At 37.1% G+C, this 18,534-nt stretch overlaps 1 protein-coding gene across 2 annotated transcripts in view; it reads right to left on the reverse strand.

Moving 5' to 3' along the window:
- The window catches only part of LOC139975453 (alkaline ceramidase 3-like), a 58,596-nt gene that overhangs the window by 33,355 nt on the left and 6,707 nt on the right, over positions 1-18,534 (reverse strand). For both annotated transcript variants that reach the window (XM_071983451.1, XM_071983450.1), the window contains exons 2-3: positions 15,786-15,896; positions 4,134-4,186 (exon numbers count right to left, since the gene is read on the reverse strand). In XM_071983451.1, the coding sequence (XP_071839552.1) occupies positions 4,134-4,186; positions 15,786-15,896 (164 nt within the window). The remainder of the gene's footprint in view (positions 1-4,133; positions 4,187-15,785; positions 15,897-18,534) is intronic.

Genomic DNA, 18,534 nt, shown 5'->3' on the forward strand with positions numbered 1-18,534 from the left:
GCAAACCATCTGGTAATAACTTGCCTAGGTCCCCTGGTAATATTCTTGCCTAGGCCCCCCCCCCTCGATAAAGGTGCTAAAGTCATCACAGCTTACAATATCGTGTAACAGTTGCTAGATTCATCTCTGCAGTTAATGGGGATCTTCGGCGTTTCTACCCTTGCTAACAGAGCCATAGATACGGAGGTACTAAAAGGCCCGGTCACACTATACCGATTTTCTATCTGAATACTATCCGATTTTCCCGGAGGAATCGGAACTGCCAGTTTTTCGTTCGGGTCTTCTAGCCACAGTGATAAAGGACCTGATTTGCTATCTGTTGGGCCATTCCGATGTGGAATAGCCCTCTCCTAACTTTTGAAATTGACTCCGTTTCCTTTTATCGGATAGCTATCCGATTTCTCTTACGATTTTTATCGTTTTTCGATGTGACGTCACTTCCGAATGTAGTCCATTCCAGAACCCCTCAGATTTGGAGTAGGTATTTGAATATTCCACTGCGTTCATTACATTCACTACCACAAACCTCACTCTTCGGCCTAAAATCGGAAAAATCGGACCGTATTCCGATAAAATATCGCTGTAGTGTGACCGGGCCTAAAGACCAGTGTATTCCGATACAGAGACTTGGATACAATTTTAATGACACTCGAAGCTAAACACTTAGCTTGAAATATTATTAAAGCTTAAATGCAATAGCAATGAAATAATAAAATAAAGCAAAAATAAAAAGCTTTGAATCAGTTCCAAAGAAGTTTACTGATTGGTTGACGACCGGACAGTCGGCAACATTCGTTGCGGACATGTTGTCCTAGTTACGAGTGGTCAAAAACCTAATGTTACCTCGAATATGTGGGACTATGTGTGGATTAAGGGAATGTCCATTTAGAGACTCCTCAAAGGAAATTTTCAGTGATTTCGGAGACTGAAGTTTGTCAATTTTTCGGATAGGAAAAACTTGACAGCGCCCTAAGATTATAATGGGCATGGCTGATATTTATACATATGTATATATATATATATATATATTTTTTTTTCATCTTATTTTTATAGTGCAATATAACATACCAGCTTCGCTATTCTCCACCAAAAGAAGTCCCATGAAAACAGGTCAAAATATGATGGATGCAAGATCTCTGTAAACTGTACAAGCAAAGCTTATTCACACAATTTATAGACCTTAATATATATACCTTCTATTTTCAACTGAAATTCAATTACCTGCATCTTACTGTCAGTGTGTATGTCGTTTGTCTGTGTGATATCTCACCATCAACACTTGCAACAAGGCTACCGTTTATCTCGATGAGCTAAGTTAAATATATTAAAATTACCAACTACCAATCATATCATAAACTTTAATGCATGAAATCTCTCTACCACAATTGTCACAAAAAAAAAATCAGGTGAACCATTTTTTTTTTTGGTTTACCATTCTTTATCAGTATGTCAGGTCTTATAATATACAGAGACTACAACGTTACAAGCTAACTAAATTGTAATTTGAAGCAAAACTTAATATTTGCATCACTCCAGATTGGGTCAAATTCTAGTTAATCAATTCAGAACGTGATGTACGGAACAAAGTACCTCCCTGAATAAATGAATGGTTAAGACCTGATTTACTTGAAAAAAATCTAATTAAAATGACATTGTCACTGTCATCTTCAGATGTAAAAATTTATATTTGACATGTTCATATGGAATGAATTTGAAGCATTCTTATGAAATTTCCATCTAATTCCGAAATTTCTGACATGTTTATTTGCAGTTCATATTGTATTGTACCAGCATTACAGTATGTAGTAAGCATACTGTAACTTGGAAGCAAATAAGTATGATGTCACTGTGTACACAATTGCAATGGAGCGTTATTTGTTCTTCTTGCAAAATTTTAATTCAGTTATATCTACTTTCGAAAGTAAATGCATTCGGTATTAAATAGACGTTTCACACCTCCTGATTGTGAAAGTTGGAACCCTGCCCAATACAGGCACAAACCGTAAAAATCAAGAAAAACAAAACTGCTTTCTTCAAGTTCCCTTTTCGTACACAATAGGCTATCACAAATTCAACCAGCAACATACTGCAAAAAACAGTATTCATGTATTGAACGTAAGTTTCACCACATTTTATAACAGTTTGAGTTCCTAAGGCTCAAATGGACAAATTTGGATGAAATGGTTACTTTGAACATCTGACATTAGAAGGATGGTAAGGATTGTTACCATACAGTTCAACAAAATATCCATTTCACTTAATGACCCTATATGACCTTTGACCGTAACCATATGAGCATCCCCATGTGATGCACAATCCAACCACTACTGTATTTCAACTTTCCATGAACGAAGAAGGGGATATATTTCTTGCAGTTTTACAAAATGATCTCGTATGAACTTAAGATCACCTTTGGGTGGTCATCATTACTACAAAAGGCATGGCCAAGATCACCCAACGGGAGGTTTTATGTCAAAAAACTTCCTCATAATTCAAGAAACCCTGTAAGAAATATTGCCTTTTGTAAAATTTCATTTTGATAATGACAGTTCAACATATAGACAATGCCCTCCCCTTTAAATGTAACAAAACATCTGCAGGTATGAGTCTATCACTATACAAAACAATTATGAAATTCAGTTGCATGCATTGCAAACACATTATGCTGAACCAATTAAACTCAAAAAGTATGAACCTAGCCTGCAGCCTTTGACTATAAAACCTACTGTACTACACACCACAGTGTGCATGAGTTGCACATGCATATGATTTTACACTCATAATAGTACAGACTTCATGACTTTGTGTTTTGTCCTTCATGCTTAAAATATCTCCCATACTTTGGAAATGCTTGGCATTCATCCAGACTACTTCACAGCTAGACACATGATGATCTATCTATAGGCCTTACCCAGTTGGGAGCAATTCCAGTACTATACCAGGTTACAAATGCTGCTGTGTACAATATTAAAGGTCTCATGGAAAGCAGAATGAGACAGATCCTATATAAACATACAGTTGATCCAGTCCAGTCACGTCTTACATTAACCTTTTTTTTGGCAAATGTCACATTTTTATTAACCCAACTATGGAGAATTTATGAACTGATATAAGATTATCCAGATAATTTTTGGCATGTCTGTGTCCCACTCACAGGAAGCAGTGTAAAAATTAACTAACCAATTGCAATTTGAGGAGAGATGATCCCTGCCGAAATCAGGAAGCCATTCCCGAGGTTAAAAAAGACCGACTTGTTTTCCGATGATTTTTAATATAAATCAAAAATTTGCAGATGTAAACTATTCAGAACGGTAGATTCAAAAGGAACAGAAAGTGGGGCAACCGTCATTAAGTGTGTCAATGAACCAGACTTTGACATTCAACCATATACAGGCCTAAGATTGAGATTTGTTTACAAAAGAAAAAGAAAAAAAAAGATGTTAAGAAGGTTACCAGTTCATTCTAGACCAGTAGACAAAATGCTAAGGTTGTAGCGAGACAGGTAATTAGCAAGGAACGAAGAAAATCATGACATCACTGAGAGATACAATTGCTTGAAATTCCCAAACTTACTGGTTTGGATATTTACGAGTGACCAGCTGACCTGTCTCCAGCTTACCGTGGTCCTGAAAAACATAGTTCTGCATAAACTGAAACTGCATAAAATCTGACACTCAAAACGATCCACTAAACACTTTGGGTGGTAGATTGAGAAGGGCGGGCATTGACTGGAGAGGTCCGGATATAGAGGGCGCAGTGCTAAAAGGTTACCTGGTTCATGCTAGGCACGGTAGAACGAAAGTGATAAGGTTGTGAGGAGACAGGTAAATGAGGAACGAAGTAAATTTATAAATACTTTGATTTCCTTTGATGGAGAAAAATGTATAACTGATAATGTTGTTGCTACTGTAATTACTGTTGCATATCAGCTTCAATTCTATTCACCAATGACAAAGTGGTAACATCAGTGTACAGTAATTGTGTAAAGACATGTGAAGTAAACATCTCTCTTCTCCATAACGAAACATGGAGTCTTAACCTCACAAGCTCCCTAATAACCCCTATCACAGTATCACCCTCCTGTTCTGACCTACACCCTTCAATAAAAAAAAAACCTTAAGAAATAACCTTACCTGCATTTCGTACCGTAGCGTCATATGAAAGCACCAGGAACCAACTCCGACAGCTGGAGATGAAGATCAAAGACGAATGTTAAAATACACTTTGAGGGACAAAACAAACAAATGTATATTTTCAACGAAAACTAGAATTTCAAACAGCTTACCAACTGGTGTTTTGGTCAACAGAAATGAAAATGGTATCATAAATTTCACATGGAAGTATTTCTCAAAATTAGACATCAAATGATCATGGTACAACATTTTACACGTAATGGACATTTAATAGTTTGTAACAACTATCTATGAATTCCATTTTGTGAAGTTGTCTTCCGAACGCTTTGGAAAGTGCACAGTTTTTCTTTGTGACTCAGAAGCGACAGAAAGATGTCAATACAGTAGATAATTGTGTTCCATTGTAATATGGAACATTTAAGTATAGGGTATTGTACTAGAAATTAACCAAAATTGAACACAAAATATGTAGGTGCAGTACTTTTTAAAAATTTTACATCTGTTGCAGTTATCTCCACATGCATGAATATTCATCACTCACTATGCAAATTATTTCCAGCACCAGATGAATTTAGAGGATTACTGAATAGACCATTCATTTAACCCATCTTCCATCTCAGTACAAGATCTTACCCAACCATTTGTAAACTTCAAATGTACTGACCTCTTCATACACTAACATAAAACCTAGTGCACAAAATGAGAAACAAATTTCTGTTCAAATTTCCATTGCATCATTCCATTAGATGACACAGTTTCGGTAGTAACCTTCCAGTGCTCTGGCAGATGCCTATACTAGTAATATAGTGACATCACTGACATGAAATATTATACAGAGGGAGAGAGAGAGAGATAATGCATGGTCAAAAGGTTGTGTACATCTTGGCAGACATGTCATACTGGCCCTTAGATCCGAAAACTAAAAGGGTTAAATTGTAGATAAAATCAATTCTTAATGGCTGTGAGGTAGAGGCAACCATTCATTCCTAAGAGGGCTCTTTGGAATATCTGGTCAAATCAGCTCTCTCCAATAATGGAGTGCAGTTTATTGCTGTCAGTTTAAGGTTCTAATGGTCAGATATGCCTCTCAGAGTATATTAAAAGGAGATATGGGCTACAAAGAATTTTTATCAACTCTCTCTCTAGCATATCTTTATAACATACTACGGTTCCGGTGTACAAAAACTGCCATACATATCTGCAATTGTATATCAATTTGACTACTTTGTATAACGATACTGCATAAATTACTCCAAGACGTTCCAAAAACGTAAAGGGTTTGAAAGTGCTTTCGTAAACTCTGCCAATATTTTCAGTGTGCTCAAATATTGGGCCACGACCTATGACCCTAACGAACCGGACACAGCTAAATCTACTTTTATGTATACTATATATATACACAAATTCTTTTACATTGCTTCTAAAATTATATGATTTTATTGCTATTTTTATGACCCCAGTCTAGCTATCCTTAAAATCTGGTTCATTTACTTACAAGAATTTTTCCTCAATAATTTATACGAGGAAGAGAGGAAGCTGGCAGACCCAAAAATTGTAAGTATTGTTCATAAATTTTGTCCGAAGGACAGAGCACAGGACGGCTGCAAAGTAAATAGAGAATTTGGCTTCGCAAGGACATATTGAGGAATTCTATATTATTTTAAGCATTCTGCCCATGACGGTCAATGTATTATTTCACTTTGGAGCTCAAATATAGTTCAGTTACAAACTGGGCATGTAATTAAAATGAGACCTGAAGATGGTGCATTTTCATTTCTGTGGTGTATTACACCACAGCTACTTTTCGTGGATTTGGGTTAGCTATGCTCTATTCGGCTAAATAACGTCCACTGTCGTGGATTGCAAACACCACCCTACTATGGTTAGCATTGTACTAAATGCTGTATACATAACATTTAACACACATGTGTGATAACAGCAAGGTTGAATTACCGCATTGCTTTTCGCGAACATCCCATGCATGCCGAAAGTGCAGTCCATATGTCTATAACATTACAAATAGGATACTTCTAGCCTATATACTGCACATTCGTCGTACAAAGTAATTAACTAATAATTTGAGTCAATCGAACATGGCTTGACAAGACCAAAAGCAACAAATAGCTGACTCTGAATGCAATGATAAAATGGAAAGCCCCAAAATGAGGGCACTAAAGGGGCCAGAGAAAAAGGAATTTATTTAAGTTTGGGTTTCGCAGACAAGCAACTGAACAAGACTCACATGAGCACGAGAAGTAGGTTAGTGCAAGAGAGACCACAGCAGACTTTTTCAGGAAATAAATAATTAACAATCATATGACTAAATTAATCAGTGAAAACAATTCTAAAGTTTTGCCTTAAGTGGTGCAAGATACAGCTCATATGGCACCAGAAAGCACCTAAAACCTCAGAGCTATAATTGGCTTTGTGCTACACGCACATGCCCTGCATTTGGGTAGTGGGTCAAATGTTCAGATATTGGGCATTTTGACTCAAATGGAAAATTTCTCAGAGGAAACACTGATGACTGATTCACTTGCAAATACTATAAAACTTTTTCTAAGGGACCATTGGCTTACAATTCTGGAGTGAATGGGCAATTGAAACTTTATCTCCTCCGAGAACAAAAAAAAAAAAAAAAAAAAAAACCCCCAATCAGGCCTGTGTCAACATTGTTCACTTCCTTACTGGTCATTACCAAAGATCATAAATCCTTCTCCTGACACAACATCAGAGAAACTAAATACTTCACAGAGTCACAGCTAAACTAAATCTGAATTTTATACAGACTGACCTTAACGTGACCTAACTAAAATTCCCTACTTCTCAACCAACGAAGACAAACTGAACATAAAGATAGTAAGTTCTATATAAATATATATAGATACCAAATGTGGGTGAGAGGAGATGATAATTAAAAAAAAAAGATTGACCCTGCAGCCATTTTGTGGCTGTCAGTAACTCTACACCACACGATCCAAGAGCTAATTGGACAGGAAGCTTTTTTCAAACTTTCTTAGGTCAAAATTAGTAGTGACACACTGTTGCATTCAAACATTGAATTGGTTACCCTGATTTACTTTTCAAGATTCAAAGTGGTATATGGAGTGACGAATTTATGTTCATTGTTAAATGTATGTTTTGATATTTTGAACAGTGTGCATTTTTAACTAATTAATTGTTCATATCTCCTGTTTTATTTCAATGTTAACGAACCGTTTCTATTTGGCGTTTAGAGTTACCTCGGTAACTGTCCAAACGCATGCCTTACGTAACTGTATGCTATTAAAAGTACACAACCTTTTTGTAAGAATACCCACTGTTTTACAATGAAAGTATTTCTCGGGATCATGACTCTTGCGAGAAAGTACTGCCCTCTGTATTTGCTGCATGTAAGTTACCAGGTACAATAATGGATTATAGAGTATATTCATAGGCAGAGACTGACCATGCATGGACTTACAGTATATTCAGACTAAACACACATAGACTGTTACAGACTTTATACTGATGATAAACACAGACATCTCTTATGGGAACGTCCCAGATTCCATTGATCTGTTACCTCTGATGAGGTCACAAAAGATTCTTCTGAATAGTGCCTTGAACCAACTGATGTAAAGTGGCCCCCATAGCACCGTATTATAAAGATGGTTTACAATTGGTTGTGCTAATAGCAGATGAAAGTAATGTGGCCATTTCATTCCACCTTAACAATGAACTTTTTGAACATAGATGCAGGAATTTCCCAGAGTCAATTCATGACCTTTAGTGACCTTGAAGTGACAGTGACCTTGAATTAACTAGGTACTGTCCCCCTGCTGTATTATTAAACGGTCATTAGCACTACACTACCACCTACCAGGCATACATATACCCCCCACTGAGAGTTTGAAAGGTAACATTTCAGTAGCAATTCTCATTATAGTAATTGCCTGCCCAACCATTGGTTGCAACAAATCAGATGAAGATCTGGATACTCCCCATTAAAAACAGCACCCTTTATGAATTTTCTACTCAAGTTGATAAACCCAAAAATTGGGAACTTCCCAGACTCTAGTTCATTAGCTCTGATAACCATATTGTTATAAATAACTACCACCGTATTGATGTAAACAGGCAAATTGGGAACAGCTACCGATTTATATTATAAAGGTATACAAAAACCAGATACACACACTATACAGTACTGTAATTGTTAAGGCTGCAGCATTCTAGTTATGGTGTTTGGAAGATGAAAATGTGGACATAATTTAACGATCCATCTATCATCCCACAATATTATCATGGTATGATCTTTGAGGAAATAATCAGCTCTATGACTAAAAATTGGAAGAGAACTTGGAAACCGTCCATCTATCTGTCTGTCTGTCCCTCCTACCGTCTATTTATTTATTTACAAAAGATCTCTATTTTTTGACAAAAATGGATGCATGTCTCGACACACTTATGAACTTTTGCTTTCATCAATAATATCAGAATATGTCTAATTTCATTGTCTTTAATCTAAGGCAGACAGAGAAAGGAGAATGGGTGATGGCAATATGATTATCATTGTTTATGATTATCATTTGTTTATGATATCATTTGTTTATGATCGTATGATTATCATTTGGCAATTTGATTATCACTTGTCAGCATGAACATATGATTGGATGCAACTGAAATGCTTTGCACCGAATCCCATCGTGACTGCAACCACGACATGATGATTAAAGGTATTGAAGACTTGTGCACAAAGAAACGTCTGATGCTGGTAATCTGACCTAGTTTCGATGAGGTGTAACAGAAGTGTTAGACACCACCAACGATCCCAGAAAATACACACACAGCTTGCTACCGTTGGTAATTAGACACTAGTGTACAGTCAGTACATGCAGCTACGGTCAATATCCACAACACAATGTACATAGCAGCAATGGACATCTCAGGTCTAGATAAAAGATAACAAGGTATCACATTTCATTACTGTCTGCATTTTGTAGCGACAAGAACAAAACTTCACTTGCAAGCTATAGAAAGTTACTTTTTCAGAGGGTGGCACACAGTTTGGGGCGATATCTTCAATGCCTTTGAGAAGACGACAAAGTCCACATTAAATAGAAAAAGACATTTTTGGGCGGTATAGAATGAGAAACGCAAATTGCACGGAAGTGTCCAATTGTTTAGAGGGGTAAGACTGCTGTAGTAATGCTGAAAAGGAAACCGGCTCACTCCACTCATAAGGTAGAGTGAGAATGCTGAAGGTTGTGAGTAGAAAGGTAAGTTAATGGGGGTCACAAAATATCCTGTATTTGACCAATAAGCTTGTAAAGTTTTTTTGATTAAAAGCAGTCAAATTGTCTGGATCTCTTACTTATTTGGCTGATTAACATTTGAATATTACACAATATTTTTTTCAAGGATAAGAAGGTTTAAAATGACAACACAATACCAAATACAACTCTAAATTGTCTCTCTAAGTTCTCTCCAATGAATCTACTGTAGATGAGCAATTATTCACAAGGCCCATAGAGATCTCGCGATAACCATGCAATCATCCTAATCAATTCCGCTATCCTGGCACCTGCTGAATAAACCGAGATCATCATATATCCGCTGGGGAAAGGAAGCCAGCATCACATACTGTAGGAACAGACACCATGTTAGTCCTATCACATAGGTATGTTGTAACATTAGAGCCTTCCGGGAGCGTAATGATGTGACAAAATCAATGAACATGAACAGAGTACAGATAGTTCATTGTAATCATAAACATGCGCCTTGATTCAATGGCTAATATTTGGTCTTAATGTGTGACTGGGATAGTGCCAGAGATAGAAGGAATTCATTCCTGAAAGCACTAAAGTCTAGAAAAGAAGCTTTCAACATGACTTTACACAAAAGCCAAAAACAAATGAAACTAATCTTGCATGTCTCAGATGGAGAACTTTTTTGATTTTTTTAGATTAATGTCATCTTTAATGAGGGTAGCCCTTCTCAGTGCAGAAGCACTGCTTTCCAGAGAAGCCCTCTGTAGGCAAATGCGAGAATACTTCCACTTGTGTGCTCCTTTAATACCACGCATATATTGTAAAATGACAACGGAATTTACATGACAATAGAAGCAGGCCTGCCTCCGATCTTGAAAGATGACAGACGCACAGATATGAAAGATCTATACAAAGCTGTCACACAGACATGAATGAAAACTGGCTACAGTTTGGTGGGCCGAATGTGTGGGGGGGGTCACTGACAGGTGGGGTACGGTCATAGAAGGTGCATAGATTTAAAAGCCTTGGTTCACGGTTCAATTTAGACATGGTAAAGTGAGAGTGCTGCAGCACTACAGTCTTCTTCATTATCTCTCTGGCAACTACAAGAAAACAACACCCACTCATCTCTTCTCCAGGTCCGCCACCCTCAAATCCCTCTCCTTCCTATGAAACGCGAAAAGGGCAAACTTATTTCGTTGTCTAAACAAAGTTTGTTGTTGTCTAAACTAAAGTTGTTGCTGCTGTTGTACCATGCTGTTACTCAAACTCACGTTGATGTCTAAACTTATGACATTGTTGCCGTCTGCGCTGTTCAACAATTTAATTGCTCAACCACGTAATGTAAAAAATAGGCGTTTTGCATATGGCTTCCTTCATTTAGGTCATGTTCTGCTTCTTCATTATCCAAAATTTTACCAATTTTCAACACACACACACATGGCATCAATATTCTTGTGCCATATTGACCAGAGGGAAATCCTTCCCAGCGGTTACTTGCCTTTAAATACAGGTTCAGGTTCTGGAAATACAGCATTTGAGGTTTTCACATTTTGTCCTCTGCTGACCCCAAATGACCTTTGACCTCCACTCAAAACAAAAGCAATTTATGAGAGCCGATCTAAAGATATCATGTTTACCAGGATATCAAGTTTTGACCCCTGGTGAACTAAAATGAACTCTAACCTACACCAAATTGTGTCAAACCTTTACACACTACACAAGTCTATCCTTTGATGTTCAGGTTCTGGAAATACAACATTTTGGAGATTCTCACATTCTGCCCTCTGCTGCCTGCAAATGACCTTTGACCTCCATGCAAAACAAACGGGTTCTTGTACAGTATGAGGAATCAACATGCCAAATATGAGAACTACAAGTGCTACCTACCTTTGAAACGCTGTATAAACGCAATATAAATGTAATTTATGATTATTATTATTACCTTGAGATATCATGTTTACAAACTACAGGTTGGGCATCACACACGCATACGCACCCGCACACATGACAACTTGCATGCCTACTGTATAGCAGGTAACCACAAACAAATACATCCCTGATAATTAACATCCTACAACTAGTAAACACAGATGGTGGTTATAATCATAATAATAATGATACAGCTCTAGGCGCTTCACAAAACAACATCAATCGCAATCAAAAGAACGAGTAAACGAGTAAAGTCTGAGTTATAGATCTACTATATGTTGCAAATTTCAAATTAATCTGACAATGTTCAATACGTACTGAAAGAGACCCAAAATGTCTTTGTTTCATTCATCCACGAGTTCAATTAACTTCCCTGAGAGCTACTGTTTAATATTAAACCTGACTTGATCATTTGAAAAGCCTTTCACAGTAATTATCACTTCACACTGAACTGTCCTTGTCATCAAGATCTACTACTGTCTTAGAAGAAAAACCAATCTATTCTGCAGAGTGTACAACAACAGAACATATTCAATCAGACTCAAAAGACTCCTGAAATTATATAAAAGAGTGACAGGGGGAACATTGATAAATCCTATGTGGCTATAAAATTTGATAATCACGAATTTAATCACGACCCATGAAATAGGATGATTTCTAAAATCTAGAAAAATATCAACTTTATATTAATCTTCAGGAATTGTTGTTGTTGTGGATGTCACAGCTGTACTGCACGTTTGTCTCAAATATCAAACTCAATAATAATTGGGGACGAGAGAAAAAGAACTGAAAAGTTTGGAAGATATATTGTGGATTCCATTAAAGATGTACCAGGGATGTGCTCACACTGGGCGGCACCGGGCGGCTGCGCCCAGCAGTCTGCCCGGCACTTTTTTGATGATAATTTAACAAATTTTACCATAACCAAAATCTGGGAGAATACATGGCACAGAATAGGAAAAATAGCACCACCTAAGCATACTTCATGTGCAAATTTTGTCCGGTGGGGAGGGGATACCCCACCCATGAGATCCCTCTCCCAGGTAAGATCACACTACCGCACAATCTGCCCGGCACTCAAATATTCCTGAGCACATCCCTGATGTACAGTACGTCTAATTCGTTACTCAAAATCTTCTCTCCATTCCTCCCATAGAGAGACAATCCTCAAATGTGTGTATTTGTAACAGAGCCATATATATATGCTTTACTATAGCAAGGCACCAAATTTCTGTTTGCTGTTGTACAATGTTCATTATACCTCCTATCAAATGATATATCCATGGAACTTGTCTTTTGTAAACCTGAGCTAACTTGTAAATGGGGACTGTTTGCCATGGGTAAATAAAACCATAATCGTTTAAAAGTACTAAAATGATGGCTATGATGTGATAATATATGAAGTCCATGAGAGGCCTTTTGTCTGAAAACAAACAGGTCGAGCCAGTCAATTGTGTCAGGTCTCTGTGTACACAACAGTCTGTGACTGAATCACAGAACTAATGACACTGTACTGTATTTATGAGTTGCTACAGCTTTCTGTGCATTAGTGCAGTACAACATACATGTATTTACCATATAGGGTCAATCTCTTATCATAAATCTCTTATCATAAACTCTTATTTAACATTTAAGTTCTCATGCAGTTATCCCCCAGTTCCCGATCAATGCAAAGTGGACAACATTATTATGGTAAATTTGTAACATACCTACAGTGCAGTACATGTACGCAAGGATAAATTCTATTACAAATGACAACCGTGGTGCTGAGAAAAAAAAAATGCTGTAACCTATGGCAACACTGGTAAACCATTTAAATATGCACCATGCTATCTCTAGCAACCAGTTGAACACATTTTTTTTGTATTTACTCCGTTCAAATATTTATTTTTTAACTTTAAAAGCATTTTCTGATGTTTTCTCAGAAGGCCAAAATGGTGACCTAAATAAAAAGCAGGAACTGTATTGATTTTTTTCTCTTTTTTTGCTCGAAGTTTGCTGTTTCCCAGGCTAATTCCAAACTAATTCCAAAATAATTTGACTGAATGCAGCAGCTCAGAAGCGACAAACTTGTCATTAAGTGGACGGAGCAAGTGCACAGGAGGTTATTGGCTCTATTGAAAACAGACATATGACATTCCAGATCAGCAAGATGAGAGCCTTCTATTCTCTACGGAGAGTCCTTTCTTGTAAAGTCTAATTACTTTGGAATGATAAACATTGCAATCTATAATAGCTTACCATGGAAATATAGCACTTGGTGTTCTTAACAACATAGACACTGGGTATCATTATTTTCTTACATATATATATCACTAATATTAGTTCTGGTACTGTACTAAAAGAATCTAGAACTTCCTTCCATAGCAAGTCTGGTCACCTGGTAATGGCTATAGGATAGCTAGTACATGATGATAACAAAATCAGTGCACTTGCAAATGAGGGATCAATGTCGACCAGTTTTCTCTCATTCTTTCAGCAATATCTACATAGATCTGTGAAATGGAGCTTACTCTGAACAATGAATGAAAGGGCTTTCCCTTTCATTATCTCTCCTTCAACTAATATACACAATACACCATATATCCTGTTTGCAACTTGAGACAAAATGAAAGCATGAATGTTTACATACCTGACATATCAACAAATACCATATTTTTTGTGTACACTCTAGAGCTTTAAAAAATCATACATGTGAAACATGACCAAATTCTTTCTTAATGATTTTCTTTCACTAATATCCTGTTTCTAAGTCTGAACAAAGATGGAGGCTCTTAACAGATATCAGGCCACACTTTACTTGAACTAATACTGACATCTCGGATAATGCAGTGTCACTGGTTATGAGCCGGTGTGCTGATAAGCCGTTCCACAACCGAGACTTTCAAGTTACTACCAGCTGTGGGCAATTAATTCACTGCTTACGTAAAGAGAGTAAAACAGACATGTGTATGAGTTATTGACAAAACTTTATTTTAACAGCTGGCTGAAGTTAAGCGGATTGGATCCACCTATGTCACACCACCGTACACCACTAAGAATGGATAACTTGATGGATATCCTTAAGTGTAAATGCTACATTAATGTATCAAAGAGACATTGATTAACCAAATTATGCCTCAAGAGATATACTCCCAGTGAAAACACATTTTATATATCGATCAAAGTTGCTAATTTGCAACTGAATTGAAAAGTGAAACTGCTTCAGTTGTAAATTGTTTTGATGGTGGAATAATTTGATATGAAGCTGTAAATATATATGCCTATATCATGTAAATCATAAAAGTGACTGACAGATGTACATATATCAGAACTATTCACAGTTGTTTCGTACAGTACGTATCACTCAGGTTGAGTAAATCACATTAAAGCAGTTCTGATTATGATATTTAAAGGTCACTTCTCTTTGTTACTAAAGCCAATCAACAATGCAAACAATCTACCTGTTCAGCTTTTCAGATCCTACACTGGGTACCATAACTGCTTATATTACAGTACTAGTGAGTGAGTGAGTGAGTGAGTGAGTGAGTGAGTGAGTGAGTGAGTGAGTGAGTGAGTGAGTGGGTGGGTGGGTGGGTGGGTGGGTGGGTGGGTGGGTGGGTGGGTGGGTGGGTGGGTGGGTGAGTGAGTGAGTGAGTGAGTGAGTGAGTGAGTGAGTGAGTGAGTGAGTGAGTGAGTGAGTGAGTGAGTGAGTGAGTGAGTGAGTGAGTGAGTGAGTGAGTGAGTGAGTGAGTGAGTGGAAGTGAGTGGAACAGTGAGTGGAATTTTATGTCATGGTACAAAAAAAAATTAGAGCCACCCCTCATTCTCTAGTTCACGGTAAATATCATCTTTGCACTAGTTGCCACGGTGACCACTGTATTTAAATGAAAAAAAAAGGTTGTACAGCCAATCAAAACCTGTGGAATTAGGATTATTTTTGTGCTCCTAATTTGAACTGGGGGGGGGGGGGGGGGCAAGCAATGATCGCACACAGATTTACTTTCAAGCATTTGTCGTTGAGCCAAACTTTGCATCTATGATAATCTTGTATATATCGGTGATCATTGATGATATTGATAATTACAGAAAATAATTCAGTATTGAAATTTTAGTATTGTAGTCTTGAAGACTCTGAATGTTCCCTTATGACAATACTATTGGTTCCTGTGTACAAAACATCTTTGCCCTTTTGTTTCCCCAAACCTTACCTGGTTTGTGAATTAACGAGCGACGTACTCACCTCATATAACCTTATGCATTACCGTATTTAACTCGCTCTAGCATCTGGCAATTCTTTGTTTTGTGTGTAAGTATGGCCGTCTCCCTTCCGTAAATTCCAGGTCGCAAAACATCTTTGCCCATGTGCAGCAATTTGCATGGCATTTTGCAACGGGTTTCGGGATGAATTTTATTCCCCGTAATGACGATAAAACGAAGGCTAGCCTATACATATATATGTCGTGACACTTGCCACATGAATACTTACTTAGAAAGCCTAGACATGACAAGAGGAACCTTTTCTCCACTCTATCTCGAACAAAGAAACAGGCGGTGATGATCGGAAAGGTGAAGAATACTAGGTTGCTGACGGTGTTCCCTGAGAAAGAAGGAGGACGGTCAAAAAACGGTCAAGAAGGAAGACGGTTGTAATTGATTGATTCCATCATTAATCATTCATCATTAAGGAAAGGAAACTGAAAAGGTTTATCACCAAATTAAAGAAAACCAATTAACATTGCAACTTTGAAATGGCTTAAGTAGCACTGCATTTTCTGCAGAGTTCAAACCCAGAAAGCCAACAGGTAAATAGTGATTCATGCTTGCCCACACGTTACAAAAAACCTTAAATGAAATTATGAAACCCAATAACTTAAAATCCAAGCTCATTTTGGATCAACTTCTAATTAGTGTGTAGATCATCCTCAATATGTTCAGGACCCCTATTGATTCTTATGAAGGTCAAAGGTCATTTGAGGTCAAAGACTAAAAACTTGATAACTCGAAAAGTAACGATAGCATGAATTTTGCCCTTTACGTGAAGGTCCACATGAGCACACAGATCTTGTCAGTAACAATAATAGTCAAATCTGACAATCTTGTGTTCACTCTAGTGTTAAATATGTTTGAACTCTGCTGACCTCGGTATTTTTTGATAGTGTTCTGTTCATATACTCACCAAGGAGAATTGACATACCAAGTATGAACTTCAACCAAGATTTACTTTTTGAGCTTTAAACGTGTTTACAAGTTGGGCCATATATACATGTACACACATCACAAACATGTCATCACCTTTGCATCCATTCTCTTGTCTGAATAGGAATAAAACTCTTCAAGTAAACAACTAAAGTTATATGTTTAATTGACTATATAACTGTCATAAAGATTAATAAAAACTACTTTAATTGCAAGTGTTGCAGTTTGAGTTATAAATGAAAGGCTTATCAATATATCACATTTCGTAGTCTTACGTAGTACCATAGTTTTACAACTAATATGTACTTATGTAATATTTCATATACCTCTATCACATTTCAAGACTATTTTTGGCTTAAAAACTCTTCCTTCTCAGATGGTTGACAATGGGACTTGTAGTAAGTGTATAAACGTACTTGTACGGTTACCACGGTTACTGTACCTGTATACATGCACTCGTCCTTGATGGATTTGAACTCATACAGTACATGGGGTGATGGGGTACTCACTCCGAAAATAAGATTAAAAGTACCAGTGCAAGATTAATTACACTTACTCACACTTAACAGCCTTGTAATAATTAAATCAATTAATTAATAGTATGAATTATTGTAAGTGTTCTTGAAACTTGAACTTTTCCTTGTAGACCAATTGCACTATGTGGAATTGGCAATGAAGTGGCGACCGAGTTGTAAAATGCCACAAAATTACCCATTTCAGAAGAAAACCGAAATGTTTCATGTTCTTGACTCCCACTAAATTTTCAACTCATTTTGATTTGGTTACTTAAAAAGTTGACCCTGACAATCTAAAGCATCTGTACGGCCTTGTAGCTACTTAACATCTCACCCAATTATAGAATCGGGAGATGTACTAGTTTAGCTGATCATGCACATGTATGTACATGACTTGTGCTTTAAAAGATTGTCAATTTGGATAATTTAACATCACAAACAAACTGGTTACTCAGATTATTCTGTACGAGAAACTGGTGCCACTCAGAGAGACAGAGAAGGAGAGTGCAAAGTCAACAATAAGGATAGAGCTGCTCTTTCTTGTTTTCGCTTTCTGTTTGCTTCAACATAATAGCTGATGTAATCAAGACAGGATGAATGTGTATATGTACTTGTAGGAGCCTACACTGCACTCAAAACAGATAATACCTGTGCTGTAGTTGCCAACAATAAGCATGAAGAAACAAACAACCACCAGGGACAAGAGGAGAATGAACTAAAAGCCAACCCTTTATTAATCATACACTACCAAATATGCTAGATTGTTAAATAATGGTCATGCACAGACTTTTGCATGTCCAGTGCTATATATAGTTCCTTAAAGCATTATGTGCCTTGCTGACACAATTTGTACTGTAGTTTCTTCACATTGAAGCACTTAACTAAGGCCTTAGGAGAGCCAATTTTCAAAGCGAGCACATTCAGTCAAACAGGAAGCTGTTAACTTAAAAATTGAACATTAGAGAGTTTGAGGTTACGCAATAATATAAATTGTCTTTGATCTCTGCCTTCTCTATTCCTTTATAAAATGGTGTCAGTAAAGTTGAAAACATGTACTGTAAATAAGCTACAATTTCGGGTAAATACTGTAGGATGAACTTGACAAGAATAGTTTGAACGAAATAGATTTTGGCCTGCAAAGAAAGGAAACTAACCTCGGCATCCTGGTGTCATTTTTCATTCCATTCTTACAAGCCACTTTTTGAGAACTTTTCAACTTCATATGTTTAGTGCTGAAAGGTAATTGTTATTCAGTGTGACAAGCACACAAGAATGATGTCACATCTAAACGTGCATATACTGAAGATTATCTTTGTTGTCAGCTCAGCTGAAAGTTTGTAGCTGAGCTGTAGCGATCGTGCGATTCTGCCAAAATTCTGTCACTTTTTGCCACCGTGTTTGAATGACTGCCATTTTGTCATTTCTCATTCGATTTGTCTGATAATTTTGTCAGTGGTTGTCATAAATTTGAAGGCCATTTGAGGTCACTTTCTGAAAACATATCCAATGCTACTCCTCATAGAG

The sequence above is a fragment of the Apostichopus japonicus genome, chromosome 10, assembly GCF_037975245.1.
Source record: "Apostichopus japonicus isolate 1M-3 chromosome 10, ASM3797524v1, whole genome shotgun sequence".
Lineage (NCBI taxonomy): Eukaryota > Metazoa > Echinodermata > Holothuroidea > Aspidochirotida > Stichopodidae > Apostichopus > Apostichopus japonicus.